This window comes from Lactuca sativa, chromosome 5 (assembly GCF_002870075.4).
Source record: "Lactuca sativa cultivar Salinas chromosome 5, Lsat_Salinas_v11, whole genome shotgun sequence".
NCBI lineage: Eukaryota > Viridiplantae > Streptophyta > Magnoliopsida > Asterales > Asteraceae > Lactuca > Lactuca sativa.
In genome coordinates this window covers 144,840,515-144,866,386 of record NC_056627.2, presented here as the reverse complement: position 1 = coordinate 144,866,386, position 25,872 = coordinate 144,840,515, and the positions used below count along the sequence as shown (strand labels likewise).

Below are 25,872 nucleotides of genomic sequence, written 5' to 3'. Positions count from 1 at the left end.
GGCGACAAATGTATTTTTTAGCGGCGACCCATGTCGCCGCTAATGCTCACATTTCTTGTAGTGAATACATTTATTTAATCATATTCAAAATATTTTTTTCAACGGCAAGCAAGATTGATTAAAAATAATGGGAATAGTACGAATACAAGAAGAGAAACCTCGATTAAAATGGTACTAGAATATATAGTTCTCCACCAATGGTATTACAAGCAACTTAGAGTATTAAAAAAAACATGGAAGTTGAGTAATTTAACCCACACAAACAAGTATTTTGATAATAATAACCATTTAAAAATTGTTTTTGAAAATGACTATTTTCTTTGGAATATCGTATTCCGGAGTAGTTACGGTCATTCTGGACTTGGGGTCGTTTGAAGGTATGGGATCCGGACTCTAACAATCATACATTCCACACAATGGATTCCAGAAATATGTTACATAATACGATATTCTAGAGTATTTATGTTTATTCCGGAAGTGGTGATGGTTGGTATGATTCGAAGCCAGAATCTAACACCTATACATTTCGAACCGAAAAAGTGTATTGCGGACTTTACACTGGTGTAGTTATGCAACGGATCAAGAATATATGGCTTATTTACGAGATCAAATTGTTGAGCGGTTGAGACAAAATGTAGATAAATGTCTCCAAAAATCTGTGCTATGTCGGTTATATGAGTCAATTCAAGTATTGAAATAGTCTTTTAAGTTAAAAAAAATAATAATAATATTTTATTTTCATATAGTGTGAATAATTTAAAAAACAAACAATTCCACATCTTATTTAGTTGATGAAAATAAAGACCAAAGATCTTTTACCTCCTTAAAAACAAATAATACCTAAATATCTAAGTTCAACATGCACAGTTGGATTAATAATTTTTCTACCAACTCTGGAGCGAATTCAAAGTGTGATGTTATAGTACTTTTGGTGGGACGATCAAAATGCATCGCTATTTCTGGTTTACAAGGTCATTGATATACTATGCTTGTGGAATGTTTAAAATAAGGGTCTACTGTGGTGCTGGAAATTCAAATTCAAAATCATTGATCTTTATAGTTCCAGATTGCTATAGTATGGTTTCTTTCTCGATCACTATATCAGTCTAGTGCCCGGTCTATAATAGAGCTTTGGTGTAGTTTTGTATTTCCTAAGTGTTGATTTTTCGTTAGTTTGTTGAGGCTTTTTGCCATGTTTGAATTGAACGATATATTTGCAACTGTCTAGTGTCTTGCTAGTTTCATTTAATAAAGACAAAACTTTAAAAATGGTCCATGTGGTTTTCAAAAATATCAATTTTAGTCTCTAAGTTCAAAAAACCTCACAGATGGTCCCTGTGGTTTCAAAACTTTTAACAAATGGTCCTTTTCGCTAAATCCGTTAGCTTTTGACCATTAAGTGAAGGGCATTTCTGTCTTTTCACTATTACAGGGACCATTTTTGAAGTTTTGCCCTTATTTAAAAAAAAGAAAAAAAATATTATTTAATATAGAAAATGTCTCTCTCTCTCTCTCACTCACTCTCTCTCTCTCTCTCTCTCTCAATTAGCATCATCTGAAGGTTCATTTTAAATTTTGCCATATGAAATTCTATCTTATTACAGACCAATAAATCAAAAAAATTCCATACAATGATAAAATAACCCAAATGAAGCTTCACCATTTGAAAGTTGAACAATAGAGCTTATAAAATGTTTACAACAAAAAGAAGGAGAACGCTTGATTATCATCATCTGTTTTGGATAAAAACAAACACAGAACCTACACCATCCCATATTCTTCAACTCACACTCTTACCACTGAAATCAAACCCCAAACTGATAATCAACATCGCACAACTACAACATCAAATTAGAGAGATTTTGGTTTTGGTGAGATTAGAAAAAAAATGCTCAGATCGCATCTCCTCATCTCCGACCCCCTATCACGTTCATCGTTTATCTACATCACTATTCCCACCATCCATCAACCACATACCACACTTATTCCTCTACTCCATAACATCGAAGCTTCCACAATCACTGTGACATCCACCACCAGATCGTCTTCCTTATTATAATCTCCCATTTTCCTTGATCAAGTTCTATTCTATTTAAATTTTATTCTCATTCATACTCGAAACCCAAAATCAAAGGGGGAAAGGGGGTATTTTTGTATTATTTTACTCTAAACCAATAGAAATCACATATAGTTGCAGGGAAAAGAAAAGCATACATGTAGATCTTCAACTTGTTTACATACATCGATTTCACTCGTCTTGGATTCAACCAACCTTTGGAGCTCGAAATCCATGAGGTTTTGGTCCCTGAAATCAATTAACCTAGCTTAAAAAGCTGTCTTCTCTATCTTTAAAGCATCAATTCAATCACTCTTTATTTTTAAAAAAGCATCAATTTCACTTGTACAACAGTTGATTCTAATCACAATGGTAATGAATCTGTTGATGATGAACCTGTGGTGAATCAATATGTGGGGTGGGGGTCAAAACGTGCTCTCTGGTGGCGGAGGCTGGAGATGAGGTGGCGATTCGATGGTTTTTGGAAGCTGTCCAACAATGGTGTTCTAGATTGGTTTAGGGCTTTTCTTCAAAAGAGTATTTTTTTTTTCCTTTGTTACGATCAAATAAAGAGGAACCAGAGGAGGTGTGTTTTATGAGAGAGAGAGAGAGAGAGAGAGAGAGATTTTCTATATTAAATAATATTTTTTTTCTTTTTGTTAAATAAGGGAAAAACTTCAAAAATGGTCCCTGTAATAGTGAAAAGACAGAAATGCCCTTCACTTAACGATCAAAAGCTAACTGGGTTAGCAAAAATGACCATTTGTTAAAAGTTTTGAAACCACAGGGACCATCTGTGAGGTTTTTTGAACTTGGGACTAAACTTGATATTTTCGAAAACCACAGGGACCATTTTTGAATTTTGTCTTTAATAAATCTTTGTTGTTCCAAAAATAAAAATGCAACTAAGTTTTTAAGAATTAAACCATCAATTATGTAAGCAGTGAGAGAGATGACGAATACATTAAGTTTTATATGTTCCAACTTGCAAGGCGGTGCAAAATGTGCTACTCATTATTTTAATTATAAATCATCACTTTTAGAGAGAGAGGGAGAGAGAGAAAGTTGACTAATATTTACGTTTATATAATGTTTGGCTTCAGTGGGCGCAATATCAAATCTTTTAAAGTTCAATCCCCTTTACTTTTATTCTTTGAAAGTTTCACCATTGTTTCAAATACTTATCGTTTTGCATTTACGATCTGAGTCTCTTCAACTACAATCGAAATCTTTCTGTATTGATTTCTCATAGTATAGTCGACACATATCTGCTTTTATTGGTATGATCTCATCTGGTCAGTTAGTTGTTATAATCGACTGATTTTACTTTGAATTCTATGACATATCGTGAAGAACTTTAATCTGATTAGTAGTTCTTCTGTTTAGATTGAATCTGTGTACTTCGATTAGTGTGTTCTCTGCCATCTGTTTGAACTGTATGCATGCTTGACTTTACGGTATTTGGAGGTTTTTTTTTAGCTATATGAATATCGTTGTAGGAAAAATGTTTAGCATGTAGATAATGATAATTCCAAGATTTTTGTGCATATTTCTTGCTAAACAAGTTGAAAACTATATATTGAAAGTAAGTCAGAAAATTTTCCTTGTGAACTTATTGTATATTTGATGTTTAATTGTGTTTCATCAGGTTTATAGAAATAGCAGACTCGGAGGATATATATTGAATCCTTTGTTAGTGACAATGGAACTTGTATGATGAAGGTTAGCATAACTCTTCTGTTTCCTCTGTCCTAATCATTTGAAATTCTTGATTTTACTGTATTCTTGTACTTTAATTGGATCTATTTAAAAAAAGTTAAATGCTTGTTTATGTATTGAAGCATCATATATATATTTTTCTCCATTATGAAACACATTAGTATTCTGTACGAATATGCAACTACTTTCATTCTATAGCAATTATCTTATGAAAGCCTGTGTAACCAAGCCTGTGAAACATTGTTGGATAAATTGGTAAAAATGCGAAACATTTTCAAATAAGTATTTAACCATTTTCCCATTCATTAGTTTTCTAGAAGAAATATGCAACTATGTTTCTTTCTGTTACCAAAATATGCAACATTTTACTAGTCACCTGTTTTAAAGGTTCAAATGTGGCTGCCTCAATTAATTCATCCTAGTTGCATAAATTGGTAAATAAGGGTACACTTTTCAAAACAAAATGAATTAATAAGACCTAGATTAAAAGACAATAAGTAGGTATTTTCAATGTAAAATTTCTTAATAAGAAAAGATGAAAGTACAATGCTATAACCGGGTTGACTTTCAAAGTAAAATGAGATTAATAAGAAAAAGAGTAAATTACTGAAATCGTCCCTATGGTTTGGTCAAAATTGCACGTTTGGTCCCTAACTTTTTTTTTACACTCGGATCATCCCTATGGTTTGATTTTGTTGCGTTTTTCGTCCCTATGGTTTGGTCAAAATTGCCCGTTTGGTCCCTAACTTTATGTATGTAGGGGACGAAAAACATAACAAAATCAAACCATAGGGACGATCCGAGTGCAAAAAAAATGTTATGGACCAAACGTACAATTTTGACCAAACCATAAGGATGATTTCAGGAATTTACTCTAAGAAAAATTAAGTAAAATTAAGTACAATGCGTAATTGAGAAGATTTTTGAAAGTAAAATGGCATAATAAGAAAAAAATGTGAAAACGCTCAATTAAAAAAGAATGCTATAGTACACAAATAAATTTCTCATCATGGACACCACCATTTTCAAGCGAACTAAACACAAATGAAGGATAAAAACAATATCAATGTTATGACTATAGTTTAAGATTCTAGAGCACAAAATCTATAGATATGTATATCTAAATCACTATTACATAGTACCGATTTACCTTAAAATACCATAAAACCCCTTAAATCTGAGCAACGCATCTACATAATACGTATTCCCCAACACACAATCAATTAGTTAATTCAATTAATGTTGGTCTAGGACCGAATCAGATCTTACTCAAGGTCTGATTGAGTCAATGTGGTGGGTTATTTCTAAGACTGAATCAGAGGCTTTTAATTGTGGTATTAAATGGTTTGTATGTAACTAAACATCTTATGTCACACCCCCGAACCAGACGGAGGAAACGTCCCAGGGCTATTGTGACTCAATTGAATACCATCACAATGATTATATATGAATCACAACATCATTCATCACCATGCATTGAAATATTACAACTGATATTGTTTACATTCAGTACATTGTTTTAAACAATACATTTCCATAACTTAAACCGTTCGATACTAATTTAAACAAAACACCATGACATCACTGGATACATATTCTTCGATTTACCTGTTACCTGAGAGTACAAGTATTTTGGAAAAACGTCAACATATGAAATGTTGGTGAGTTCATAAGTCATGTTTGAAAAATAATGATTTTTGTGTAGTTTGAAAACCCAGAAAATCCGATATTTTCTGAAATGAGTATTGTATATAAGAAAAAGTGTGGAGATCCGTAGTATGCTTGTCGATTTTTGTAAACGTGTATAATTGTTAAACCTTGTATATACCACATAGGTAAAAGTGTTGAACTTCCCGGGAAAACCCGATGTTTTCCTCATACATAAATTTCGTGTCTTATTTATTGTTATACCGATACGACGATTGTTTCCGATAATTCCAGGTGACATTGGATTAAATATGGGTTGTGAGTCGTTATAATCACGCATTAATGAAAATGACTAGTTTATAACTACCAAATACAAACGATCTCTTAGGCTTCGTCCGTACTACTCACTTAATCCAACCACCCTAACTTCTCATAACCCCACAACCAAGGAGAAAGGAGGGTACGAAGCCCCCCATTATTTCCGTAAGTCGTTCAAGGCTATCGGGAATGCGAAAGGCACTTGGCCCGACTCGCATTTGACTTCTCGACTTTGCTAGCAGTACCAATGGGCCCTTTGGGCCCAACAGCACAATAAAGCTATTAGAAGTCCTTTTACATGGAATTAGGTCATAGAAGGCCCAATAACATGTAAGCGCGTTCCCTTTGGGCCTAAAGATCATGTTATTGGGCTAGCTAGGCCCAACAAGCACGATTTGAAACTTTCAAGCCCAAAGATTGAATATTGACTTCTCGTAAATTTCGCGTGTTTATTGAAGTACTATTGTTTATTGATTTTTGATTCGTTATTGATTCGAGACCGAATCAATTCGTTTGGTAACGATATTGGTGTTGAAAGTGTATTTGTTATTACGTTTCGCCGGTAGTCGTGGTGATCGTATTTTATCTTAAGGGATTTATTTGTTTAAAAAAAGTAAGAGTTTACTTCTGTATGACCCTTCTTGGATAAAATTTACACTTTTAACCCTTTATATAAAAGAATTTACATTTTAGTCCTTAAACCATTTTTCTTGACACTTTAGTATCAAAACTTATTGAAAATACATTTTCAGCCCAGATTTACTTGATAAACAGCTTAAGTCCTTCAAAAATGAAATTTTCTTAATTGGAACCCTCATTTTCGCAAACTTTACAATTTTGGCCCAAAATGGAAATTTTTTGCATTTTTGATCCCTTTTGACTATGAAAAACATTTTTGACCATTGAAATAGTTTTAATACACTAGTAATCCCCTGTTTTACAGAAACTTGCATTTTCAGCCCCTCAATTTCAAAAATCTCGCAATTTGGGGCTTATTGGGCCGAAAACCCCAATTTAGCCCATTATGTTCAAAATTTACATTTTAAGCCCCTCAAATGTGTTGATATTCAGAAAATTTATGTTAGAAATTGTTTGGACTCTTTTCAACCTCCAGAAATTATCACTTGTCGTTTTGGGCCCTTAGTTTTGTATTTTTGACAATTTGAGCCCAAAATGGGTTTTAAGTCCAAAAATGTTCATTCTAACCAAATAAACTATTTTTCTAGACTTGATTAGTGTATAATGGTATAAGTTATGTTTATTTCATTCCTCATGTTGTAGATCTCAGTTTTTAGGTTCTTTTTGGCTAACATGTTCATCACAAAACACATAAAATCATACATACAAGCATAAAAATCACACAAGGCATACATTTACTCATAGATCTACACATTTGCTTGTATTCTCCCCCACAAAAACTCATAAAAACCGAAAAAGAGGGGGTATGAAGCTCACCTTGGGTGTGGTTTCGATTTTGGAAGGAAAAGATGAGAAGAATTCGATCCTAGCAACCTTCCTTGAAAGATCTCGAACTTGGATGCTTTTAAGGTGCTAGATCATAAGTTTGAATGAATTTAGAGATGATTTTTGAATGAAATGAATAGCTAGCTTATGGATCCAAGCAATATCTTACCTTAGATGGTATTTTTATGGAAGAAGTCCCTTGAAAGGCTCTTGATTCTCGAAAATTTGATGGAGATAGGTGAGGGTGTTCTTTGAGAGAGTTTGCTTAATAAAAATTGGATGAAGTGTGTGTGTTTGGGAGCTCTCGGCCGAGAATCAAGAAGAGAGGAGAGAAGAGAGAGGATTGATAAGATAGTTGCATGGAAGTATGAGAGTTGCATGGAAAACCTTGAGGTAAAAGTGAGGTGGCACACACACAAAGTCAACTCTCTTTTCCATTGGGCTTGGGCCGAGAATGGAGAGAAAAAAGAGAGAGTTTTTGGGCCTTAAAGGCTTAAGCCCAATTTCATAGTTATGTTGAGTGATTTTTGGTCCTAATAATTGTAAGTGTGATTTTTATGACCTATTAGGGCTAAATTAGGTAAATTATGCCCCAAAATGGTTCATATAATTAATTTATTTCATTCTAGGCCCAATATGGCCCAAAATATTGAAATACATGGAAGTGGGTCCAATTAGAGCCCATTTAAGAGTTCTAAGCCCAAGATGGTCAAATTGGAAGCTTATTGGTCCATTGGGCCCAATAAGGAATTCCTAGTCCAAAATGGACTTAAACAAGAACTCCTAGGGTTTCCAATTGCTTATTGACTACTTGAAATGCTTGCATGGGGTGTTTGATTGAAATTTTGTTGTCATAGAGTATGCATCATACATGCTCTTATGTCTTTGATTCATAACTTGGCTTAAGTGTTGTAGTTACAAGGCACAAAAAATTCTAGTTGTGACATCTTACTAGAATGATAAGAGGCATAGAAAACAACCCTAAGATTTTTGGGTCATCACTCACTTATGATTTCAAATTGTTTATACAACACTATCATATAATTACAAAAACATTGAACTAATTATGGAATCTACTATGTGTTCATACCTTCTGCAATCCAAAAGAAAGGAAAAGCAATACAACTTACAAAAGCATGGCCTTATGTGCTATAAGGCATTTCGGAGGACCCACTACTAACCACAAATGTGGTGTGTGTGTCATGTCACTGTCACCTCATCACTATACATAACCACACTAGGTTGGTATACCCAATAGTATCCACCACTAAACATCATATTTTTGGTTTAAAATTAAATCAAAAATATAATAAAAATGCTAGATTATTTTTTTTTAATTGGTTTTTCATTCATCGAGATTAAAAAATACAATTATTAAAATAAAAAATAGCCGAAAATTAAAAAAAATAAGATGAAGGTTAAAACATAAAATAAAAACTAACAAACTTTTGAAGCCACAACTTTTGAACAGTTTAGATAAAATACTTAAATTATTAACTTCAATATATCATTACAATATCAACTTAAATATAAATTTCAGTTCCACTTAAAAAACCAAAGAATATTTTATAAATAGTTAAAAGTGGTAAATTATAGTGATAAATGCAAAAAACTAAATGATAATCTCAATTAAACTATAATATTTCTTAAAGATATTTTTATAATCGTTAAAAGTTTTCAAATAAGTAGCTTAAAATAATTTATAATAACAATAGTTAAAAATAATTGTATATAAATGATTATATTGTTACCTTTAAAATCAAAAAATAATGTTTGATGTTTTAAATAATTATAACGATAGAAACTAAAACATTAAGGAAATAAATTTTAAAAAATTAATTAACAATAACAACAACTATAAATAACATTAAAAAATATATTATATTTAATTTTATTCATGTGTAAGTTGCGGGTATAAGTCATTCAAACGATTGAGATTATGGAGTTATAATAGATGTATATATTATCATAGAATTCAAAATAATCAATATATCATATCAATTTAGTATACGAATTATTATTTAAAATTTAACAACAATGTTATTATTATATTTAAAAAAACATATATCTATAAAAACTTCAACTATATAGGTGTTTTTGCGCATTACAATGTCAACTTAAATATAAACTTCACTTCCACTTATAAAATCAAATAATATTTTGGAAATAGCTAAAAGTGACAAATTATAATGATAAATGAAAAAACCAAATTATAATCTCAATTTAACTAAAATATTTCCTAAAGATATCTTTATAATCGTTGAAAGATTCCAAATAAGTAGCTTAAAGTAACTTACAGTAACAATAGTTAAAAATAAGTTTATATATTGTTACCTTTAAAATAAAAAAATAACATTTGATGTTTTGAATAATTATAATGATAGAAATTAAAACGTTAAACATATAAATTTTAAAAAAATTAATTAACAATAACAACAACTACAAATAATAATAAACCATATATTATATTTAAGTTTATTCATGTGTAACTTGCAGGTAGAAGTCATTCAAACGATTGAGGTTATGAAGTTATAATAGATGTATATATTATCATATAATTCAAAATAGTCAATATATTATATCAATTTAGTATACAAATTATTATATCAAATTTAATAACAACGTTGTTTTTATATTTAAAAAAACATATATTTGGAAAGATTTCAACTATATGGGTGTTTCTGTGCAACGCGCGGACATTCGCCTAGTATCTTATAAAGCTAGCATTTTTCCTTTCACCACATTTATTTGAAACTCTCATGCATTTTTTCTTTTACTACATTCATTTGAAACTCCCATGACTTTTCAATTTCTTCCTAATAATTGTTATAAGTTGGTTAATAAGATTAAATAAATATCAAACATAAAGTGTAATCATATACAAACTAAATTTCAATATTAAAAAAATATATTTACTTCTACTTATAAAGTTATGTTTTTTTAACTTTTAACATATTATACTTAATTTATTAGTTTTATTATATTGTTGGGTGTAAACCATTATCATTTTAAAGCTACAACTTTTGAACAATTTGTATAAAATACTTAAATAATAAATTTAAATATAACATTACTGGATCAACTTAAGTATAAATTTTAGTTTAACTTAAATAACTCAAATAATATTTTGTAAATAGTTAAAAGTGATAAATTTTACTGTCTTTCTAATAATGACTATAAGTTGGTTAATAAGGTTAAATAAATATTAAACCTAAAGTGTAATCATAAATAAACTAAAAATGACATCTTTACTTCTACTTATAAAGTTATGTCTTTAATTTTTAACTAGATTATACTTAATTTATTATATTAAGATGTTGTATGTAAACCATTATCAATCTAAAGCTACAACTTTTGAAAAGTTTAGACAAAATACTTAAATTGTTAATTTAAATATAACATTACAGTGTCGACTTAAATATAAACTTCAGTTCCACTTCAAAAAACTCAATGAATATTTTTTGAATAGTTAAAAGTGATTACTTGTAGTGTTAAATGTAAAAACTGAATTATAATCTCAATTTAACTAAAATATTTTCGAAAGATATTTGTATAATCGTTAAAAGTTTTTAAATAAGTAGCTTAAAATAACTTTCAATCACAATGGTTAAATATAACTCTATATAAATGATTATATTTTTACCTTTAAATCAAGAAACAATGCTTGATGTTTTAAATAATTATTATGATAAAAAAATAAAACATTAAACAAATAAATTAAAAAAATTAATTAACAATAACAACAACTATAAATAACATTAAATCATATATTATATTTAATTTTATTCATGAGTAACTCGTGTATAGAAATCATTCAAATGGTTGAGATTATGCAGTTATAATAGATGTATATATATATATATATATATATATATATATATATATATATATATATATATATATATATAATCATATAATTCAAAATAATCAATATATTATATCAATTTAGTATATGAATTATTATATCAAATTTAACAACAACGTTATTGTTATATTAAAAAAAAAACATATATTTGTAAAAACTTCAACTATATAGATGTTTCTGCGCAATGCGCGGGCATTCGCCTAGTGTGTGTGTGTCTATATATATATATATATATATATATATATATATATATATATATATATATATATAGAGAGAGAGAGAGAGAGAGAGGTTAGATTATAATACGTATGACACGTATTGTATGGTTGTAGGAATAATTTTGGACCAATGAATGAAAATAATGAATGATTATGATCTTAGGGTACATGCTATTAATATAGAATAACATGTACAATATAATTACACAAATTTTATTAAAATGGTATTTTAGTCAAGTAAGCTGAATTAAAAAAGAAAAAAAATTCGAATTTTAAGAGATAATTAATTCTCCCATTTTAATAAATCTTATTTTTAAAATTAGTTCACATAATTTTTGACCAGTTTCGATTTATTCTTAAAGAATATGGTTTCATTGATTATATTTTTTTAAGAACTAACATTCTTAAAGAATATTACATCATATATAATCAAAAATAACAATTTGTATGAATTTTTTTTATGAGAATGACATTCACGAGAATCAACTTTTTATTTTTCTATGAAAACAATTAGTGGATGAATTTAATACACAAATTCCGTTCTTGAACTAATAGTATATCAAATGATTATATAATAGGAATGTGATACAAGAAAAATATTCTTAAAGAATAAAAACATTCTCAAAAAATAACAACATTATGAAAGAATAACAAATGCAATTCTTAAAGAATAACAGCATTCTTTATCATTAAATGTTCTTATTCTTTAATTCTTCTTCAAGCCATTCCTATCTAGCTCTTAGCTTCTCTTCCCTGTAAAAACAAAAACAAGAAGGTACAAAAAAAAACACAAAATTATTACACAAACCTTTAAAACTTTAATAAAATAATGCAACAATATTGGTATTAAATAAAAAATAAAAAACTAACAAAACACAAACACCAAACCAAATGGATGTATAAATATCCTGTTATGATATTTATCCACCTGTATCCTTTTGAAATACATACGAAAATTAAGCCTTTGTGGTGTCATGGCTTTTTTTGGAATTCATGCCACATATATGATTTATATTAAATGCTTAAAGGAATATGATCTAAGAAGTGTAAATCATATATGAACCATTTGAAAATTTAAATAAAACAATTAGTAGTAATGTAATTTGTATGAGACGATAACTAGAAAAAAGAAAATTTAATTCACGAATGTAACAGAACCTACCTTAATTCTATCTTTTTTAAATTATATAATTTGATTCGATTTCATGTTGATTGCTTAGATAAGTAAAAGAGAAAATAAACGAACTTACCTTATCTTCTGCAAAAGCAAAAGACACACAACCCTAAAGAACTTGCCTCACAAGTGCCTCCTCCATTGGCAACATGATGGCTCAGGTAGCCACCTCCCCTCCCAGTGACAGCGTATTATTTTAAATCCCTTTGTAATTAAGTTAATTTCTTATTAAAACATAGAAATCAAACATTCTCAACATCTTCATTTCTTATATCATTTAAGCACTAAGAAATAAAAGGTTTTCAAGATACTTATAATAGAAAACTCACTACCAAAAACCTAATCTACTCTCAATATTATCACTCATCCTAATCTATATCAATCCTACAACTCATCTAACAGATGTATATACACAAAGCAGAACATAAATATTGATCATAACAGATGAAAAAATGAGAGAGATACAGAGACAAAACCCTAACAGTTTGATCTAAAAACGATTGAATGAAAATGAACTCAATGGTATCTCTCTATCTTTATATCACATCACATATAAAACGAACCGGGTCCGGGTGTAATAAGACAAGAGTAATTAATGGTTCTTTCAATACCATATTTGTATTTTCCTTCAACAACATAATCACCAAACTTAACCGGCATATGTGATTCACGCCTAGTCCTAGAAACACCTATAGACTGTTCAATTGGAGGAGAAAACTGTGACCGACTACTTTCCTCAGACACACTTGAGGAAGAAGGAACATAAAAACCAGCATGAGGTACAATTGCCTCGCCATTACGGTTGATAATCTCACTAGTACTGACATCATCCAGGTTGGTGGCTGTATCAGCACCATCCAACTGGGATTCAATTCTCAACTCATCAATATTAATAGAATCATTAAGATATTCATTAGTGTTAAAAACATCATAGGAAAATGGATCACTAGGGCCAGGACTACTTGATATTTTTTCAACATAAGTTGATTTTAATTTGAATGGAAAGATAGATTCATAAAATTTTACATCCCTAGATACAAAAGAAGTATTATTATCCAAACTAGGAAGTTTATAAGCCTTTTATCAGAAGAATCTATACTAATAAATAAAACCCATTTTCTGCCACATGTCATGTCCTCATTAACTTGGACACATGGCGTTTTAATAGATTTTTAGAATTTATTTAATTCCACATGTAATTTTCTGATTTGTTTACATATCACAACTTATTTCGGTTACAATATTGAGAGAAGTAAATATTTCCTTGAAAAAGAATTGATATATTTATAATGTAATAAATGTCATAATTAATGAGAGCTCTAAAATTGATATTGATATTAAATATTGATATTAAATTTAATGTTTAAATATTGATATTAAATTTTTATTTTTAATAAACCCATGTAGTACACGGGTCTCATACCTAGTAACCTAATAAAACACATTTCTCAACGCGTTCAAAAAATTTATCATTGTCATTTAATTTAACAGCAAAGCATAAAAAACCAAAGGCTCTTAAATGATCAAAATTAGGAGTCCTTTTAAAAACAAGTTCATAGGGAGACAAACCATCTAAAAAAGAAAAAAGCATCCTATTTATTTAAAAAAACAGAAGTCGGATTAGCATCTCCCCAATATTTAATAGGAACTCCTGATTGAAACAAAAGTGAACAAGCTACATTGAGAATATGCCTATGCTTTCTTTCCACAACTCCATTTTGTTGTGGAGTGTAAGCACAAGAAGTTTGGAGTAAAACACCATTTTCAGAACAAAAATAATTCATTTGATTATTAACAAATTCTGTTCCGTTATCAGTACGAATTAATTTGACCTTTACACTAAATTGGTTTTGAACAATGTTAACAAAAGATTTAAAACATCCAAAAACTTCACTTTTTGATTTCAAGAGAAAAACCCAAGTGGCCCTAGTAAAATCATCCACTATAGTCAGAAAATACTTAAAATCCTCAACAGAAGCAAGTTTATAAGGTCCCCAAACATCTAGGTGAATCAATTCATCAAGTCTAGTTGAATTATGCTGACTATGTGGAAAAGATTCTCTTGTTTGTTTTGCCTTATGACAAACATCACAAGGTGGAAGAGATTCATTACCAAGTTTTAATTTTTCTTATAAAGAACTAAAAGCTTGGTCAGCTGGATGACCAAGTCTGTTATACCAAGTAAGTTTAGAAACACAACACTTAGTGTTATTTGTAATAGTAGAATTACATGAGGAGATACAATCAAGATAATACAACCCCCCAGATTCGCTTCCATTCTCCACCATCTCCTTTAATAGTGAATCCTGAAATTTGCAATTATGTTAAGAAAAAACAACTTCACAACCACTATCTTTACATAGTTGATGTACAGACAAAAGATTAATACTAAAGTCAGGAACAAAAAAGACATCAAATAAAGTGAGATGTGAGGACAACTAGAGGTTTCCTATTTTGTTTATAGGAGCAGAAGATCCATTTGGATGTTTCACAAGAAGATTAAGACCAGACACATCTACTGCATCTCTAAGTTGAGAGTCAGAAGATATCATATGTTGATTAGCCCCTGAGTCTACTATCCAACTTTGAGAGTTATCAGATGTAACAAAAGAATTACAGAACTAAAAAATAGATGTACCTGCCATATTGGCAATAGCAGTAACATCCTCACTAGTGAGATAGTGGGCATCACTATTATGAACACACTCAGAAGGTACACATGTGACGCTGCTGTTAGACCCAACAGAAGAGGAATTCACAGAAAAAGTCTACCGGTCATCAAACTCTTTTTAAGTTTTAAAAGGTCATCAAGCTTTTGACTTTGTGCTTATTTAGTTACTTAACTTTTGGTTTGGTCACTTAACTTTTAGATTTGTAATCATTTAGTCACCTAACTTTTAAAATTGTGCTCATTTAGTCACTCAACTTTTGAAAAAATTTAAAAGTTTAGTGAAAAAATTTAAAAGTTTAGTGACTAAATGAACACAATTTTAAAAGTTAGGTGACTAAATGTGACCAAACCAAAAGTTAAGTGACTAAATGAGCACAAAACCAAAAGTTTGATGACCTTTTAAAATTTAAAAAAGAGTCAAGTGAACAAATGAGCACAAAACCAAAAGTTAACTGACTAAAAATGATCTAAACCCTTTTTGTTAAATGCAATATTTTTTTTTGTTATAAATAGTTGTTAAAAGCGTTATTCTTGTGTTAGCATCAGAAAAAAAAAAATTTGTTGTGGTAAGAGTGTGTTAGCAAAAGAATCTTCACCTTGGATTACTTGTCAAATGTTTGTGCATGTTAGCACGGAAAACCCAGTGCCTTAGACCATCATAATATTACTCAATCAATTCTTTCGATGGTATATACCTAGATCTAAGCATGCAATGTGCCAATATATAATTACTAATGTCGCTTTACACACGATTCTTGAGTTAATTTACGAAGTGGGGAAGCAAAATAAGTGTTTTTTACCATCCCATTTTTTAAGGGTTAGGAGGGGAAGATAAAAAGAAAAAAAAAACTTAAATCCTTTCATTATATCCAACTCAAGAACACACTTATTATATATATTGCCTTTTCATTTCCTCTCCTTCGATTCATTAGCTCTCCTTCCATTCCCTTCCTTTAATTAAAAAACTTGAGAACAAAGGGTTAAGCTTAATTGTTTCCTTTAATTAAAAAACTTGAGAACAAAGGGTTAAGCTTAATTGTTTATTCAAGGTGAAAAAAATATTATGGTTCCCATTTATTTGACTTTGTTTGTTTATGAATGAGTTTATGTCATATTTGATTATTTAATTTTTGGATTTTTTGTTCATTTGGTCACTTAATTTGTTTTAAGTTTTAAAAGTCACTTAACTTTTAATTTTTTACTAAAATTGTCACTATTATAGGCAATAACAAGTTTACCATATTTTTTTGTTATCTAAGGTCATCAAACTTTCCTTTTACCTATTTTAGGTCATTAAACTTTTAAAATTATACTCATTCAGTCACTTTTATATATATATATATATATATATATATATATATATATATATATATATATATATATATATATATTATTTCATTTTTGTTACGTTTTTACATGTTTTTCATGATTCGTTTTTATAATTTTTTTTGTTTTCATATCTTTTTTTTTTCATAACTTGTTTTTGTAACTTCATTTTTAGTATATTTTCATGTTTTTTTTACAATCTATTTTTACAACTAACTTTTTTACTTTGTTTTCATGTTTTTTTAAAAAAATCCATTTTACAACTTCATTTTTCATATGTTTTTCAATAAAATGTTTTTAGAACTTTGTATATATGCTTTGCCAATTAGATGTAAATTAAATGAACTATAAATTTATTAACCCAAGTGGAAATCCTAGATCTATGAGTTTGGCACACATCCATTAGCGTTACATAATTAACAACTTTTTCATCCGAGTTCTTTTTCATCCGAGTTCTGATGGTTTATTTATTACACCAGTAACAATAACCTATATATGTTTCTCACATAAAAAGAATTATAGTTTCATAACTTACGATTCCCATAGTTTTGTTATCAAGTTGGATACCAAAAAGAATCATATTTAGGATCTATAATGTCAATAATCAAATAAAGCAGATAATTTAGTACTAGAGAAAAACCAACAACAAAAACAAGAAATCAAATGCTGTTTTTTTAGAAACATATATGGGGTGTTATTACTATTGTAATAAGTAAACGTTCATATAAGAAAGTTGCTAGTTATGCAACGTTACTGGATGCACGAAAACAAATAATTCTAAGATTATCACGGGATTAATAATTATATAGTTTAGTATTGACACTTAATTGTCAAAACAAATATGGGAAGCTCTAAACACAAATTATGAAAAAATACAAAAAAAAGTTTTAAAAATGAATTTTGAAAAGAAAAAAAAACATGAAAGATAAAAAAAAAAAAGTTAAGTTGTAAAAATAGATTTAAAAAAAATACAAAAATGCAATAAAATGGAAGATATAAAAACAAATTATGAAATATAACATGTAAAAACCAAAAGTAGAAAAAATAAAGTTATAAAAATGAATTGTGGAAAAAAAATATAAAAATGAATGAGCACAATTTCAAAAGTTTAGTGATTAATTATAGCTTAAAAAAGTTTAGTGACTTAAAATAGCCAAAAAAAAAAGTTTGAATGCCTATATATATATATATATATATATATATATATATATATATATATATATATATATATATATATATATATATATATATATATTATTGTTGGTTATAGCGACAATTTTAGCAAAAATTTAGATGTTATGTGACATTTTAAAACTTAAAACGAGTTAAGTGACCAAACGAGCATAAAATTAAAAGTTAAATGACCAAATATGACTTAAACGCTGAATATATAAAGCTTAAAATTTTTTCAATATGCATCTGGTGAACATGGATGAGAAAAAAAAGAAGCTAAAAGAAGTATATGACAATATCTATTATGCATTAATGTAACGATTTTTCCAACAAAATATTGTTTTTAACAAAAAATACAAAATTTAAAAACATGTCAAATCTGAAAATTGGGTTAAAGTCGAGTGTGTTTAACAGAAGGTCACAAATATAATAGTGATGATAATTGTTTTTTTTTTCCTTTCAAATTAATAACTTTATTGAAACAATTCACTAAATAAAATGTAAATACTTAGGGCACGTTTGGTTCGTAGAATTTTTTTGAAAGGAATGGTATCTGTCAAATGAATTGGAATCTGACTGAATTGGAAACTGATTAACTAAAAGCTGAAATGTGTTTGGTTGGTATGGAATGTAATCTGTTTTCTGAAATGAGTGAACACAAAAAGAAAAAGAAAAAAAATTACGTTGTCAAATAAAGAAAATACCACAGAGGCAAAAACATAAACACTTGGTATGCATAATTATAAAAGGTATGCATAATTATAAAACGATTGATTGCACGTCCCCAACAGGAAATCTAAACCAGAAAATTTATATGTATACATATAAAGAGAATATTGATACTTTATCAAAAAAAAAAGCAAGATGAAATAGAACCAGAGATGAAGTAAAGTAACACAAATGTAACCATATTATGTAACTGTCTATCACAACAAGATGAAAGAACAAACGAAAATGTATAAAAACAATAATAAAACACAATTGATTGCAGAAAATAGAAGGATTGAGGTCTTACTTGTGAATGAAGACGATACAGGAATGACGACCCAATGATAAATAGATGGAATCGTTTGGAAAATACAGGTTGCAAATATATATAACCGAGAAGAGAATGTAATCATAGAAGTGATATGAAAATCACATAAATGATTTTTTTTTTTTTTCTGATTTCACGCATAGACAATTGGAGTATAGTTGTGTAATTTAAAACAAAGATAATGAATTGAATGTAGATTTTTGTTGAACTGTGAAAAAATTATAAATCTTTCAAATATGGAATTGAATCATTATTATGGAAATCTAATTCCTTTTGTTTCGTTAGCCAAATGCGTTTTCTACAAGAATTTAATTTCCAATTCCCTTTAATTCCATTGGAAGGATACACAAACAAACTCCTTAATTGTTGTTCAACAACAATATAATGTATGGTTGCTTTTTTGTGTATTTTACCCATAACAAAGTACATTGTTATTTGGCGTCATGATAGGAAAAGAAAGAAGTAAAGTCCACATCACCGTAATTTGGCCTGCTCAGCCGAACAGGGTTTAACCACCGTTGTTGAGAAACGGGTTGACCTCCGCAAGAAAAAAGCATGCTTCTCTCGCCGGCGCCGCCACCACCATCGATCACTAAACCACCGATGCTTCTCCTCTCACCACGTCCAACTTTCCTGTACACCGCCACTTCCGCGACCAAAATCCCAACCCTTCGTCAGCCATGGAAACCATTACCCATCCCTTCGCATTTCCCCACTTCACGAAAACCCCCACAGAAATTACTCCCAATTGTACCCTATTTTCCCATCGTCGCTGGAAGTACCGGTGGCGGTTCTAGTGGCGGCGGCGGTTTAAGTAATTGGTGGGGGCGGTGGTCTGGGGATGGTGATGACGATGATAACAACGAAAATGAAAATGAAGATGAAAATTCACATCTAAAGCGTGTTCTCTTCTATGTATTACTCTCTTCACTATGCTTCGCTTTCCTCTTTCAATCCGCTTCTCGAGCATACGCAATTGCTTCCGGGACTGAAAACAGTACTACCGATGAAGAAGTTATCTGGGAAGTGAAAGGAGGTAAACGAACAAAACTCATTCCAGATCATTTCAGAGACGTGTTTGTTGTTCCGCCTGTAACATGGGCTTGGTGGCCATCGCCATCATCTTCAAAAGCTTCATCGACATTGTCCTTTGGAGACATAATTCCGAATATGTGGGTTCAATGCAGGGAGCTCTTCATGCGTTTGATGCTCCCTGAAGGGTTTCCAAACAGTGTTACTAGCGATTACCTGGAGTATTCTCTCTGGAGAGGCGTTCAGGGCATCGCCGCTCAAGTTAGTGGTGTTCTTGCCACACAAGTAAGTTTAATTTATTCGGTTTCCCTTATTGATTCTTTAATTTTGCATCAATTTTAGATTAGGGTTTGCTTAACTAGATGACGATTGTCTGTTGTAGTCGCTGTTATACGCTGTTGGATTGGGGAAAGGGGCGATTCCAACTGCTGCAGCTGTGAATTGGGTGCTCAAAGATGGAATTGGATACCTAAGCAAAATCTTTTTGTCAAAATTTGGGCGACATTTTGATGTGAATCCAAAGGGATGGAGATTGTTTGCTGATTTCATGGAAAACGCTGCTTTTGGTATGGAAATCTTGACTCCTGCTTTCCCTCATCTTTTTGTCCCCATTGGTGCTGCTGCTGGAGCAGGGAGATCTGCAGCTGCACTTATTCAGGTATTTTCTTGAATTCATCAAAAACTTTCAGCTGATTTGTTCTTTGTAGAAAGATTATATTATAAAGTTGAATTCTTTACATGATAGGCTGCTACAAGGAGCTGTTTCTATGCAGGATTTGCTGCTCAAAGGAACTTTGCTGAGGTAATTTCCAATTACATATTGATAAGAGAAAAAGGGATTTGATTAATGTTTGTCAATATGATTATATGAATAATGAATCTCTGTATGATGATTTTGAATATAATTATGAAAGGTAATTGCAAAGGGAGAAGCTCAGGGAATGGTGAGCAAATCTATTGGAATAATGCTTGGAATTGCATTAGCTAATTGCATACAATCTTCAACGCCTTTGGCTCTTGCTACTTTTGGTGTAGTAACTGGGGTCCACATGTTCTGCAATCTCAAATCTTATCAATCCATTCAACTAAGGACTTTGAATCCTTATCGTGCAAGTACTTCTTTTCCATATTCTTTTTAATCTTTTCAGCTTTTTTCTTTATATAATTCAAGTTCCTTTACACGATTAGTAAAAAGGGTATGCAAGAAATTACACTTTACTTCTTTTTATTTCTCCATTATATCATTCTACTCTTACTTTTTTCCTATTATACTTTGAAAATTCTTTTTCAAAGTGCAATGTTTTGATAAGAAGAGTGAAAGTATGATGTTATGATTGAGTAGATTTTTCAAAGAATAGTGGCTTAATAAGAAAATTTTGAAAGCATTATGATGTAATAGAAAGAAATGAAAGTGAGATGCTATTAATAATCAAATGAATGGAAAACAGTAGAGTAAAATATTGATAACTTTAAGCTTTCTAATTAAAAAATGTTTGTGACATAAACTATAAGAAAATCTCAATGGTTTACATTTGCAATATATGAAAAATGATGAAGTATTCATTAGTTTGTTCTCTTCTCTATCATTGAAATATTTAATTCTTAACATATAGGAATTAAGGTTTTGTTTCTTTTTTCAAGAAAGTTACTCCTTTTTGCTAGTTTTTATGCTAAATTTGTGTTTTTGTGATTAATATGAAGGCTTGGTTTTTGGTGAATATTTATTAAGTGGTCTTATTCCTTCGGTCAAAGAAGTCAATGATGAAGAACCCTTTTTCCCTGCTTTCCCACTTCTTAGTCTGAAGCCAGCTGGCAAAGTAAGTCAAACTTTCAATTTTTGTTTTTACTTTTTATAACATATATAAGTTTCTTACTTTCTTAATTACTGTATAGGTTTACATATTTTCTTAGTGTTACTTTTATAGCTTCATAAATTGGGTATAGTTTGGTATATACAATAAAATTTAAATTTAATGTCACAATAATATTTCTCATATCAAGTTCCATCAAGAACAGAAACTATTCCCTCTTATTTTGTAATCTGTATATGCGATTTTTCATTAAAAAAATGTGAACGTTGTATTATAAATAAGAATTTATGGAAAACTAGTTTGCATATTTTTGTCATGGCTACAATACTGCATATTTGGAAAAAAAAAAAAAAAAAAAAAAAAAAAGACTGAAACTTTGTTCCATAAATGCATATTTACCACGTCAAAATGGTCACAATAGAGAAAAGGATAAAGTCCCAATATTTTGGGCTAGTTTATAGTTTAATTCCCAACTTTTATTGTTTGAACAGAAAAATCTCGATTATTTTATATTTTGCCCAAAGGGGTTTATGCAGAAAAGTCCCCATTATTTAGGGAAATTTTTAGAAAGTTCTAAAAAAAATTTGAACAGAAAAGTCCCGATTATAATCCGTTATTTCATTTTGAAAATAAAAATAAAGACTTTTTCGTTAATTTGGGCAAAATATTAAATAATCGGGACTTTTCTAGTTCAAAAAAAAAAATTAGGACTTTATCAAAAAATTTCCTAAAATAATGAGATTTTTCTACATAAAACCTTTGCCCAAATTAACAAAAAATCCTTATTTTTTTTCAACAAAAAATGATAGATTATCGTATAAAATTAGATAATCGAGACTTTCTGTTCAATTTTCTTTTTTTTTTGGGGACTATCAAAAAATTTTCCCAAAATAATGTGACTTTTCTACATAAAACCCTTTGCCCTATTTAACAAAAAAATCCTTAATTTTTTCAACAGAAAATGACAGATTATCGTATAAAATCTTTTCTATTCAAAAAACAAATGTTGGGATTAAACCGTAAGCTGACTCAAAATATTAGGACTTTATTGGAGATTTCCCTTTAAAAAAAAGGTCAAACCTTGGGTTTAGGGTCAAACCGTAAAAATGACCAAAATATAGGGGGTTTTATGTAAATATTAAATGATTTGTTTTGAGTTTGTGTGAGCAGGCAGAAGAGCATAGAGTACTGTCGAGTGAAGCTAAAGATGCTGCTGCTACAATCGAGCAACGTCTAGTGCTCGGATCAAAGCTCTCAGATATTGTGAAAAACAGAGCCGATGCTCATTCATTGCTTCACTTGTATACAAACCAAGGCTACATTTTGACTCACCATCATGGCAAATTTTGTGTAAGTAAATAAATTACTAAACAAAATTACATAAATGGTCCCCCTGTGGTTTGCCAAAAGTCACAAACTTAGTCCCTGCTAATTTTTTATGTTGCAAATGGTTCTTGTTGTCTGCAAAACTTGCATGGAAGGTTGTTTTTACTCCACAATGTCCATTTTCATCTGTTAGGGCATATCGCATGCCTAGCATGCGAGGGTATTTTGGTCTTTTTAGGTTTAGCAGGGACTGGATTCGTGACATTTGGTAAACGACAGGGACCATTTATGTAGTTTTGTCATTTTTTTTTGTTAGGAACTATTGTCCTTGTACTTATTTAGTCAATAAACTTCTTTTTGGAGGCCTAAGGTTGCTCAATTTGTTTTTTTATTTTTACAATTTTGCCCCAAGTTTTGATTGTTATTATGAATTTGGTCTAATAAGCTTTCTTTGCAAAATTTGTTTTCCTAATTTTTTTTTTTAATTTTACAAATTTCTATTAATGTTTCGAATAACAATTTGTATTGTTTTGATTTTTCTATTACTTAGTTTTTTCATGTTTTTACTACATTTTACACATATTTACATGTTTTTTTTATACGTTTTTACATTGTACAACTTTGTTTTTACATCGTTTTCACACATTTTTATGCTTTTCCATATATAATGTAAAAATAAATTTATAACGAGATTAATTACAAGATATATTATATTGGATATGCTAATTGTAAAAAATACAACATAATTGCTCTTTTTTGCCTACCCGTTCAACAAAACAAAACATATAAAAATGTGTAAAAACATGTAAAATGTGTAAAACAAAGTTGTCAAAAACAAAACAAAAAAAAATCGTTAAAAAAACCAAATTTGTTAAAAAAGGTGGGACCAAATTCATCATAAAACTTAAAAATTTGGGGCAAATTTGTAAAAAAAGTTGGTAACTTGTGCAACCTGCTATAGCCGGTGAGATGGTGTAATGGATACAATTTTGAAAGTTAAAGAACCTTTGGCTTCCAAAACAAAGTTAAGGTACCAAATAAGTACAAGGACAATAATTGGAGGACCAATTTTAACATTAACCCTTTTTATAATTGTTATAATAACATTTCAGGGGCTAAATCTATCCAACTATAACAATGTCATCCAAATATATAACAATTCTAATAATGATGAAATATTGAATGCAGGTGATACTGAAAGATATATGTACGCCACAAGATATGCTAAAGTCAATGTTCCATGTGAGTTACCTCTACTGGTTGGAGAAAAACGTTGGTTTGAAGTCTATAACCACCAATGACGATTGTACACCTGGCGGATTGTTACAAATATCTTTAGAATATGTAGAAAGAGAATTCAATCATGCTAAACATGATGGGGAAGTTGCGGGTTGGGTAACCGATAGCCTTGTAGCTAGGCCTTTACCTCATAGAATTCGTGTACATTCTTGATTCTTGATTCAATGTCTTCTTATAACGTATAGAAAAAAAAAAGATAGTTGTTGAAAAATGTGTAGAGGATTTGAAGAAAAAGATTGTAGAGGGATTGTGCAAGTTGAAAAGATTAATCACGTTGTGTTATTTGCTAGGCTGATTATAACATGTTTTACTGTGTTTGGCTTGCAATCTGACATGATTACCCTTTTTGTTATCCAAAAAGATGGTACAAAGTTTGTACTTTGTATGTGCAAAAAACATGAACACCCTTATCTTTATTATGAAAATAGCCCTAGAAAGCTTGTCTGATTGTAATCCAAAGGATGTACATGCTAATATTAGAACTATTTGAATGAGCAAAATTAAACGGAAATTGAGGTTAATCATTTATTTGGTTTGGTTGACTTTAGGTTTCATACTTCAAAAAAAATGGTCAACCTACATTAAAATCTCCATTAAGATTTCGTTACTCTTCTTTGGTTATTTTAGATGTGACATCAATCTTGCCCAAGGGTGTATTCGTGGGTAATATACTTTCCTCAACGGTTTGGGGCTTAGCATTTGTAGTTGTAGTTTATTATGCTTTGATTTCAATGTTGATTGGGCTTCTTGTGGATGCTCTACCCCTTTATATGAGATAGAAACTAGTCATTGTGCACGTGCCTTACATCTTACCCAGGGGATAATGTTATAGAAGAAATAGAGATGTCAATTCTTTATGTTTTTACCTATAGAGGTTAAACATTATCAAGGGTGAAGGTTAATCGAAAAATTAGGTTAGGTTGAGGGCCGAATTGCATGTGAAGTTAGATTTGAAATTTTGGCAAAAAAAAAAAATGAGATCAACTTAATCACCAACATCTTAATATGTGTGTGGTTATAAAACTTTTATCATGGCAACGAAACATGGGTTAAAATTGAATCGTCTCGTTCCACTTTGTCCTGAAGCTCGAAGGGGCCCGCATATGAAACAAAAGATGTCGGCCATTAGTATGAAGTATTATGTAAATTATTAGTATGAATTATCATGAGGGGTCAATGTAATATAATCAAATAATTGGTCGAAGAATATTTCGTGGCATATGCTATGGTTTATTCATTTATGCTTTGGCATATTCCACGTCATTTCTTTGTGTTTCACCTATATAAAAGCCTTTGTATCAGTTGTAAAATATCATCGAAAAACCCATTATCACCATCATAGTATAATCAAGCTTCCGTAATATTTTAATAAAAAATGTGTGTTTTTGTAATACTAGTACTTTACAATTTTAGTACTTGTACTTTAAAGTTTTAGTTTTTGAGCTTTGGTACAAGATGAAAATTAAGATAAAAATTCTTGGCAATGTAATTTTCATCTTGGATAAATAAAGATGTCAAAAATTTGTGTTTTTACCTATAGAGATTTAACATTATCAAGGTTGAAGGTTAATCGAAAAATAAGGTTACGTTGAGGTCCAATTGCATGTGAAGTTAGATTCAAAAATTTTGCAAAAAAAGATGAGATCAGCTTAATCGTGAACATCTTAATATGCGTGTGATTATAGGACTTTTATCGTGGCAAGAAAACATGGGTTCTCGACTTAACTAGACTTATGC

General features: G+C 30.0%; 1 protein-coding gene across 1 annotated transcript; it reads left to right on the top strand.

The window, feature by feature from the left end:
• The first annotated feature begins 3,194 nt into the window (after positions 1-3,194).
• Positions 3,195-24,458, top strand: LOC111895017 (protein root UVB sensitive 1, chloroplastic). The gene is made up of 9 exons (XM_023891105.3): positions 3,195-3,336; positions 3,705-3,778; positions 19,118-19,984; positions 20,082-20,357; positions 20,445-20,501; positions 20,614-20,812; positions 21,401-21,516; positions 22,681-22,860; positions 24,025-24,458. The coding sequence occupies exons 3-9, from the start codon at positions 19,223-19,225 to the stop codon at positions 24,286-24,288; spliced, it is 1,854 nt and encodes a 617-aa protein (XP_023746873.1). The 5' UTR covers positions 3,195-3,336; positions 3,705-3,778; positions 19,118-19,222; the 3' UTR covers positions 24,289-24,458.
• The last annotated feature ends 1,414 nt before the right edge of the window (positions 24,459-25,872 follow it).

Coding starts and splice junctions, on each gene's coding strand:
- LOC111895017 (XM_023891105.3), top strand. CDS start 19,223: ATGCTTCTCTCGCCGGCGCCGCCACCACCATCGATCACTAAACCACCG. Junction 20,813..21,400: donor TTTGAATCCTTATCGTGCAA/GTACTTCTTTTC, acceptor ATTAATATGAAG/GCTTGGTTTTTGGTGAATAT. Junction 22,861..24,024: donor ACCATCATGGCAAATTTTGT/GTAAGTAAATAA, acceptor TATTGAATGCAG/GTGATACTGAAAGATATATG.